Source organism: Acyrthosiphon pisum, chromosome A2 (genome assembly GCF_005508785.2).
Source record: "Acyrthosiphon pisum isolate AL4f chromosome A2, pea_aphid_22Mar2018_4r6ur, whole genome shotgun sequence".
Lineage (NCBI taxonomy): Eukaryota > Metazoa > Arthropoda > Insecta > Hemiptera > Aphididae > Acyrthosiphon > Acyrthosiphon pisum.
The window spans coordinates 104702929-104713892 of NC_042495.1; the positions used below are offsets into that span (position 1 = coordinate 104702929).

The following is a 10964-nucleotide window of genomic DNA, read 5'->3' on the forward strand; positions in this document are numbered from 1 at the left end:
TTTTCTTTTGTTTTTCCCGGCGCTTTTGAAAACTACTGGGAAATTTAAATTTTGACCTCCCCAATGCACCAACGATATTCACTTTCTGTTAGAACAAGATACTGAAGTTGAAAATCGTAGCATTATTTCGACTACTTATCGTGTACACAGACACAAAAAAAAAAAAACAAAAAAAAAAAACACACATCATTGTAAAATCAATACATTCATCGTTCCACTCAGAATCTAAAATAACAAAGGTGGGCATTAACTTGTTAAAAAGTTAAGGTTAAGTTAATTTTTTTTTAACGTTTTAACTTAACTAGTTAGTTTTTTTTGTTTTTAACTTATTAACTTATTCAGTTAAATTTTGTATTGTCTTAACTTAACTTTTTAAAGTTAATTATCATTATTGTACAGTTAAGTTAATTAAATTTTTTTTATCATGTGTGAAACCAAGAGACAAAACCTATTCATTCAATTTTGGTAATTTATTTTTCTAACAATATAATATCATCAATTCATAACAATCAAATTATATTATAATCTATATTCTATAGGTACTACAGTAAAGAGTAATAATTAGTATACTATCCATTGTATGGACTGGATATTTTCACGAATTTATTATTTAATGATCTACTCGGTATTGAATAATCCAATTTTTGTTTTATCTAACTCTCCAATTCCTAAAAATAGGTTTAAAACAAAATATCATAGTCTTAAAATGGAAATCATTATATCAATAACATCTACTGGTTTCTGGTAAATACCACAATAATTCCAATGGGTATATTATATTTCCATTGGATGTATTTCCAATGGAAATACAAGCAAACGTATGAGATTAGAAAATAACAGTATCGAAATAAATATGGAAACAATTTTTGGTAGGTATTATACTATTATCATTATTCATTGATTTTATTTTTATAATAGACTATTATAATGGTACTAAATATAATTAATCTAACTAGGATAGACGACTTACAGTATAATGTATACTACTACTAATAGTTAATATCTTTTCTAGACTCTAACAAGTTTAGTATAATTTAAAGTTTATAAGTTAACCTATAACTTATAAGTTTCTGCTAACAATGAAATATAATAATAATTTTAAGTTTTATGTTTGCATAGTGCTAAGCGTCTTGGTAAATATCCGTATAAATCACAATACTAGGGCAATTGATGAATTATGAATATTATAACTAAAAAAAAAAATTAACTTTTTTTTTAACGGAGTTAAGTTAATTTTATTTTCCATCTTAACTTTTAACTTAACTAGTTAAATTTTATTTTTTTGTTAACTTTTAACCTAACTGAAGGTAATTTAATTGAATTAACTTAACTTTCCACAGTTAATTATTTTCATTAACTTGCCTACCATTGAAAAATACCCATCCCTAAGCCGGTAACGTAACGCAGCTCTTTTAGTAGTTAGTAATTACAGGTTGGACAGGCCATGGGGAGCAGTTTTAAAAATGTATAATAAGACTAACTAATACTATACATTAATTTAAATTTTAATATCTTAAATTTAAATTTGTAACTATATCAGACAACTTGTTTCGGCACAATTTTAGATTCCGAGTAAAGCGAGAATTAATCTATTGGTTTTACAATATATTATAATATGAAGGGTGTTTTTTAATTTATTATTTTAATTTATCTCTGTTATCAACGTAATATTATGAAGCTGTCAAAATGCAAAAATCTTCTATTTCGATTTTTTTAACAGTAGTTAAAGGTATCTTGTATCTAGTTGTTACTTTAGTGAGGGGGGGGGGGGAGAATAATTCAAAAATACAAAAACAACAATCTATAAGATAGAAAAAAAATGTTTACGCAAAACATATTTTGACATAAAATATATTATATTGTTTTCATTGGCGGTTACCGTCGGGGTGCGTGCACCAAGGACGTGAATCATAGAAACACCCATCCCTAAGCCGTTAACGTATGCAACTCTTTTAGTAGTTAGTAATTACAAGTTGGATGAGGCCATGGGGAGGAGTTATAGAAATGTATAATAAGACTAACTCTTTAATCTAATTTTAATTTAAACTTTAATATTTTAAATTTAAATTTGTAATTGTATCAGACAACTTGTTTTTGTCACAATTTTAGATTTCGAATAAAGCGAGTATGATTCTTTTGGTTTTACAATATAATATAACACGAAGTGTGTTTTTAATTTATTTTTTTAAAACATCCTGTTGGTGGTTACCGATGGTAGGCGCGGACCAAATATTCGAGTTATGACTGCACTCACGAATTATGATATTAATATACAAATTAATTTTTTATGCACATTATTTAGGTATATAGATAATTATAATAATGAATGATATTTCAGAGACCCGGGAATCCCGGTACGCCCGACCGTCTACCGCCTGTAAGTATGTTAAATTCTCATAATATTTATACAAATGTTGCAGTTATTATAATGGTTTTCGCGTGGTTATAACCTGCATTTTATTACCTACCTATTTTACATACAATAAATTTTAAGAGAATTGCAAAGGTATGTACCATTTTAAATACACAAATTTACTCATTACAATTCCATATTGCACACTAACAAATTAATTTATTTTCGATGAATCTGTAATTTAATATTTTAAATTTAAATTTGTAACGTCTGATACGAAAACTTGTTTTTGTCAAAATTTTATAAAATTGTGACAACAATAGATTTCGAATAAAGCGAGTAATTCTTTTGGTTTTACAGTATAATATAATAATGAAGCGTGTTTTTAATTTATTTTTTTAATTTGTCTCTGTCATAATATTATGTAATATTATGCATTTATGCGTCCGACGTCCGTGCTGTTGGTGATTAACGATGGTAGGCTCGGACCGAATATTGAAGTTATGACTGCACTCACGAATTATTATATGAATATACAAATTAATTATTTATGCACTTTAATTAGGTATTAAGATAATTATAATATTGAATGATATTTCAGAAGACCTTGAAGACCAGTAAGCACGATTATTCATCGCCTGTTGTAAAAATAAATCTAAAATTAATTTCTTAAACATCTAAGAAAATCAATTTTCTGAACTCACGAGTTATCATATTATGAATATACAAAATAATTGTTTATACACTATATTTTAGTACAATGATAATTATAATAATGAATGATTTGCCCTCTATTGATCGTCCCTTCAAAAAAAGGAAGTATATTTAATTATCATTATATTTACTCAGTTTGACGTTGCAGTAATGGTTTTTGCGTGGTTATATAACATGAAGTGTGTTTTTAATTTATTTTTTTAAAACATCCTGTTGGTGGTTACCGATGGTAGGCGCGGACCAAATATTCGAGTTATGACTGCACTCACGAATTATAATATAAATATACAAATTAATTTTTAATGCACTTTATTTAGGTATATAGATAATTATAATAATGAATGATATTTCAGGGGCCCAAGGATTCCGGTACGCAAGACTATTCACCGTACAAGACGGTCCATGATCACTACTTTCCACCGACTGACACTTATGATGTAAGTATATTAAATTCACATTATATTAATTATACAAACGTTGCATTTATAATAATGGTTTTTGCGTGGTTATAATCTGCATTTTATTACCTATATCTCTTTTACATACAGTAAATTTTAAGAGAATTGCAAAGATATGTACCATTTTCAATACACAATTTTACTCATTACAATACCATTGCATAAAAATAAATAAATTTATTTTCGATGAACCTGTAATTAAATTAAACTGAATTACAATCTGAGAAATAAAAAGAACAATTATTATCTACCAACCATTTTCAGAGAGAACACATTCATCCTCCAAATCCTCCAAGAGACTCTAACACCTACACCGACCCCGGTTTCATATTCTCGCCTCCTAATTTACCACAAGTACGTACCATAGCTATTTTAGTGGTTCAACTTACAGGTTACACAATGAGGCGGTGGTTACAAGTCCAGGTTGCCGCACAAGGGTGGAATTGGGTCCACAAGGGTGGACATAATATAAATCTTTAAAGATCCAAAAATCAATATTCTGAATGGCTATTATAATTTTTTTAATATTTTTCATCTCATACATTGCTATTTGCTATGAATTTAGAGTTTTGGGTTCGATTATTTATTATTTGTTATTACCTAGGTATATAAGAATAATCAGGCATAAATGTATAATAACACGCTAATGATTGTATTACCTAATTTGGTATATTGTTATTATACTGGACATCTTTCTAAATCATGACGGTTTTGAACTTGTGTAGTTGGTATACTGATAACGACGGTGAATTTTGTTTTATTTATATTTAGTTTCGAAGTTAGAATTCGTCTTTTTATGGAACTGGTTTAATGGGGAATTATAAGTTTGTTCGCGTGAGTATCAGGTAAACAATTACATACGTCAGTACGTCATATTAACATCGCAATCATGGTTTGGTTTTCATATTGTTACTACATAATTTAAATTACTCAGTATTTTTATGGGGTGTTAATTAAATAATTTAGCAACAATCTTCAAAAATAAACCTAAAATTAATTTCTTAAACATCTAAGGAAATCAATTTTCTGGACTCACGAGTTATCATATTATGAATATACAAAATAATTGTTTATACACCATATTTTAGTACAATGATAATTATAATAATGAACGATTTGCCCTCTATTGATCGTCCCTTCAAAAAAAGGAAGTATATTTAATTCTCATTATATTCACTCAGTTTGCCGTTGCAGTAATGGTTTTTGCGTGGTTATGTAACATGAAGGAGGTTTTTTAATTTATTATTTTAATTTGTCTGTCATATGTAATATTATGCATTTATGCGTCCGTGCTGTTGGTGGTTACCGATGGTAGGCGCGGACCAAATATTCGAGTTATGACTGCACTCACGAATTATGATATTAATATACAAATTAATTTTTTATGCACATTATTTAGGTATATAGATAATTATAATAATGAATGATATTTCAGAGACCCGGGAATCCCGGTACGCCCGACCGTCTACCGCCTGTAAGTATGTTAAATTCTCATAATATTTATACAAATGTTGCAGTTATTATAATGGTTTTCGCGTGGTTATAACCTGCATTTTATTACCTACCTATTTTACATACAATAAATTTTAAGAGAATTGCAAAGGTATGTACCATTTTAAATACACAAATTTACTCATTACAATTCCATATTGCACACTAACAAATTAATTTATTTTCGATGAATCTGTAATTTAATATTTTAAATTTAAATTTGTAACGTCTGATACGTAAACTTGTTTTTGTCAAAATTTTATAAAATTGTGACAACAATAGATTTCGAATAAAGCGAGTAATTCTTTTGGTTTTACAGTATAATATAATAATGAAGCGTGTTTTTAATTTATTTTTTTAATTTGTCTCTGTCATAATATTATGTAATATTATGCATTTATGCGTCCGACGTCCGTGCTGTTGGTGATTAACGATGGTAGGCTCGGACCGAATATTGAAGTTATGACTGCACTCACGAATTATTATATGAATATACAAATTAATTATTTATGCACTTTAATTAGGTATTAAGATAATTATAATATTGAATGATATTTCAGAAGACCTTGAAGACCAGTAAGCACGATTATTCATCGCCTGTTGTAAAAATAAATCTAAAATTAATTTCTTAAACATCTAAGAAAATCAATTTTCTGAACTCACGAGTTATCATATTATGAATATACAAAATAATTGTTTATACACTATATTTTAGTACAATGATAATTATAATAATGAATGATTTGCCCTCTATTGATCGTCCCTTCAAAAAAAGGAAGTCTATTTAATTATCATTATATTTACTCAGTTTGACGTTGCAGTAATGGTTTTTGCGTGGTTATGTAACATGAAGGAGGTTTTTTAATTTATTATTTTAATTTGTCTGTCATATGTAATATTATGCATTTATGCGTCCGTGCTGTTGGTGGTTACCGATGGTAGGCGCGGACCAAATATTCGAGTTATGACTGCACTCACGAATTATGATATGAATATACAAATTAATTATTTATGCACTTTATTTAAGTATAAAGATAATTATAATAATGAATGATATTTCAGAGGCACAGGGATTTCGGTACGCACGACTATTCACCGCCTGTTGTAAGTATGTTAAATTCTCTTTATATTTATACAAATGTTGCAGTTATGATAATGGTTTTCGCGTGGTTATAACCTGCATTTTATTCCCTTCTTACTTATCATACATACAGTAAATGTTAAGAGAATTGCAAAGATATGTAACACTTTCAATACACAAAATTAAACATTACAATACCATATTGCTTACAAACAAATTAATTTATTTCCGATGAATCTGTAATTCAATCATTAAAATTAAACTGAAATTCAATCTGAGAAATAAATAGAATAATTATTATAATGAATGATTTTTAAGGAGCTCCAGTCGCCCGGTGAGCAAGAATATCCATTGACTGACACTTATGATGTAAATATAAACAATTTACATGATGATATTATTGAGGTGCAGCCGTTGACCAACGAAGAATTTAAGATCCTTTTACATGTGAGTTTATTAAATTCACATTATATTTATACAAACGTTGCATTTATAATAATGGTTTTTGCGTGGTTATAACCTGAATTTTATTACCTACCTATTTTACATACAGTAAATTTTAAGAGAATTACAAAGATATGTATAATTTTCAATACACAAATGTACTTATTAAAATACCATTGCATAAAAATAAATAAATTTATTTTCGATGAACCTGTAATTAAATTAAACTGAAATATAATCTGAGAAATAAAAAAACAATTATTACCTACCAACCATTTTCAGAGAGAACAATTTCATCCTATAAGAATATAAGGAATAGTAAGTTCCTTCGCGTGAGTATCAGGTAAACAATTATACATACATCATTACGTCATACTAACTTCGCAGTCATTGTTTGGCTTTCATACTGTTACTGCATAATTTAAATTACTCAGTATTTGTATGGGGTGTTAATCAAATAATTTACCAGTAATCTTCAAAAATAAACCTAAAATTAATTTCTTAAACATCTAGGGAAATCAATTTTCTGCATTCACGAGTTATCATACTATGAATATACAAAATAATTGTTTATACACTATATTTTAGTACAATGATAATTATAATAATGAATGATTTGCCCTCTATTGATTGTCCCTTCCAAAAAAGGAAGTCTATTTAATTCTCATTATATTTACTCAGTTTGCCGTTGCAGTAATGGCTTTTGCGTGGTTATAACCAGAATTGTATTACCTACCTAATATACATACAGTAATTTTAAGGAAAATATTGCAATGATTATTTCAAATTTTAATACACAAATTAACTCAACAAAAAAAAATTGCGTACTAATAAATAACTTTAGTTTCTACAAATAAATAATTGAATCATTAAAAAATGAATACTAAGTTTGCAGTTATGGTATAGTTTTCATATTTTTACAACATTTATGACGCAGTTTTTAAATAAGTATAGCGATAACGATATGTTTCATTCAGTAAAGCTTTAAAGTCATAGCCTTTTAAGCTTATATTGACGATAATGGAACCATTGAGTTCATAGTAAACGAATTATTTTTCACAATAGAAACAATATGGCTTGTCGATAAAATGTAGGACCGATAAACTTACGTTCAGGGTTAGAAAACTGTACCTAATATATATTAGCCTGCACAACTGTTAATATTATGTTTATTATACAATAATTACAAATTGTTTTGGTCTACATATATATAATTATTCTTATTGGCAAATTAAGTAAAGCTCCTTGAAGATACCAACGTTGCCAATCAGAATATGTATTTTGTAAGACACATTTAATACTTAAATGTTCTTCCATGTTATCATATGAAAGTACATGTTTATATATTTAGACTATGCTATTCTAAATAATTATAGTAGTATAGATATTTTATAGGTAGGTCCATAATTATTAATAATTAATAACTTTTCAGGATAATTTGCGACTGCCTTTACATGTTTTCCTCGAATATCTTCATAGATACGCCTTTTATCGAAAACAGAAATTTAAGGTAAATATTTATTTTACTAAATTAGTATTTTGTGTACTAAATAAGACCTTTCAGTAGTTACAACAATGTGGTAGGTATATTTACTCAATTCGTATGCGTTAATACTAATATCGCAGTCATAGATTAGTAATAATATAGGTTGGACAGGCCATCGGGAGCAGTTTTAAAAATGTATAATAAGACTAACTAATACTATAGGTACATTAATTTAAATATCTTAAATTTAAATTTGTAACTTTATCAGACAACTTGTTTCGGCACAATTTCAGATTCCGAGTAATGCGATAATTTATCTATTGATTTACAATATATTATAATATGAAGGGTGTTTTTTAATTTATTATTTTAATTTATCTTTGTTATCAACGTAATATTATGAAGCAGTGAAAATGCAAAAATCTTCTATTTCGATTTTTTTAACAGTAGTTAAAGGTATCTTGTATCTAGTTGTTACTTTAGTGAGGGGGGGGGGGAGAATAATTCAAAAATACAAAAACTACAATCTATAAGATAGAAAAAAAAATGTTTACGCAAAACATATTTCGACATAAAATATATTATATTGTTTTCATTGGCGGTTACCGTCAAGGTGCGCGCACCGAGGACGCGAATCATAGGAACACCCATCCCTAAGCCGGTAACGTAACGCAGCTCTTTTAGTAGTTAGTAATTACAAGTTGGATGAGGCCACGGGAAGGAGTTATAGAAATGTATAATACGACTAACTCTTTAATCTAATTTTAATTTAATCTTTAATATTTTAAATTTAAATTTGTAATTGTATCAGACAACTTGTTTTTGTCACAATTTTAGATTTCGAATAAAGCGAGTATGATTCTTTTGGTTTTACAATATAATATAACATGAAGTGTGTTTTTTAATTTATTTTTTTAAAACGTGCTGTTGGTGGTTACCGATGGTAGGCGCGGACCGAATATTCGAGTTATGACTGCACTCACAAATTATGATATGAATATACAAATTAATTATTTATGAACTTTATTTAAGTATAAAGATAAATGATAATTATAATAATGAATGATATTTCAGGGGCCCAGGGATTTCGGTACGCACGACCATTCATCGACTGCTGTAAGTATGTAAATTCTCATTATATTTATACAAATGTTGCAGTTATAATGCATTTCTCGTGGTTATAACCTGCATTTTATTCCCTACTTACTTATTGTACATACAGTAAATTGCGTACTAATAAACAAATTTAGTTTCTACGAATAAATAATTAAATCATTAAAAAATTAATACTAACTTTGCAGTTATGGTAGGTATAGTTTTCACATTGTTACATTATTGTTTTGAAATAAGTATATCGATAACGATATGTTATATTCAGTTAAGTTTTAAAGTCATAGCCTTTTAAGTTTATTGTTTTACGATAATGGAACCATTGAGTTCATAGTAAACAAATTATTTTTCTCAATAGAAACAATATGGCTTGTCGATAAAATTTAGGACCGATAAACTTACGTCCTTTAGGGTTCGAAACAGTGTTGGGATTGGATAAGTACTTTTTTATCTAGATAAAGATAAAGATACTATGATGAACATTTATCTAGATAAAGATAAAAGATAACTAAATTCAAATCTATTTAGATAAAAAAAGATAATTTTTTTTAATACCTGCTATAAAATCTAACTTTTGAGAGTACAGCTTAGATACTACTTAGGACTTCAATATTATCTGAACACCGACTTTATGTTTAAATTAATGTTAGTAGTGAACATTTTAATTAATCAATAACTAAGGTATAAGTGTATAACTGTCATGATGAAGGAAACATTTTCAAAATTTGGTATAATATTAAGAAAAAACTATTTTAAACAACTTGTCATGGTAAACTTTAGTTATTATGAACCTTTACAACAGTTTTAGTATAAAATTAATTTACAATATTATTTATTCAAACATCTACAAGTTATATATCTAATAATTAATAATTAATAATTTTTCAGAATAACACCAGGCATGATGATAATGGCAAAGCATCGTTACCTATTCAACAACCTGAGGTAAATATATATTTTACTCATAATATTTACTCAATTATTAACCTGTAGCTGTAACCTATAACTGTTAATATTATGTTTATTGTACAATAATTAAACATTTTTTTGGCTTGCATAATATTCTTATAGACAAATTATGCAAAGTATTACTCATATATTTTATAACATAAAATAAAATAACAACTTAAATTTTTTAGAAAAAAAGTGAAATGACGACATTTTAACTTCTGAAATTGATAAAATATAAACCCATTTTATAATATAATTTATACCAAAATTGGAGATGCCCTTTTTTGGCTAAGCATGGAAAAATATACTATATACTAATCTGTATAACAGTAAATGTTGTGTTTATTATACGATAATTAAAAATTTATTAGGCTATAATGCTATCCCTATCTTCTTATAGGGAAATTATGCGAAGTTCCTTGAAGATATCAACGTTGCCTACCAGGAGATGTATTTGGTAAGACACATTTAATACTTATACCTAATATATTTTGTTCTCCCGCGTTGTGATATGAAAAATACAAAATGTTTATATATTTAGCCCATGTTATTATAATTGCATGGATATTATACCTGATTATTAATAATTAATAATTTTTCAGAATAAGACCAGGCATGATGATATTGACAAAACATCATTACCTATTCAACAACCTAAGGTAAATATATATTTAACTCATAATATTTACTCAATAAGTATACATCCAGTGCTCGACTTGGGGGGGGACGCAGGGGGACGGAGTACCCCAACTAATTTTTCAGAAATTTTAGCGTACCCCTACTCTTATATAGAAGAGGCACGCACGGGACGCTGCATCATTCTGCATTTTTATCAAAATGCACGTGATCAAATCATAATTTTACTTACCATAGATT

At 27.5% G+C, this 10964-nt stretch overlaps 1 protein-coding gene across 1 annotated transcript in view; it reads left to right on the plus strand.

Annotated features, from left to right (window-relative positions):
• Positions 1–10964, plus strand: part of LOC100573471 — a 54234-nt gene that overhangs the window by 40891 nt on the left and 2379 nt on the right. Inside the window, exons 29-37 of the mRNA XM_029490037.1 lie at positions 3421–3504; positions 3790–3879; positions 6079–6120; positions 6416–6544; positions 7974–8051; positions 9102–9143; positions 10026–10082; positions 10489–10545; positions 10691–10747. Of these exons, the coding sequence (XP_029345897.1) occupies positions 3421–3504; positions 3790–3879; positions 6079–6120; positions 6416–6544; positions 7974–8051; positions 9102–9143; positions 10026–10082; positions 10489–10545; positions 10691–10747 (636 nt within the window). The remainder of the gene's footprint in view (positions 1–3420; positions 3505–3789; positions 3880–6078; positions 6121–6415; positions 6545–7973; positions 8052–9101; positions 9144–10025; positions 10083–10488; positions 10546–10690; positions 10748–10964) is intronic.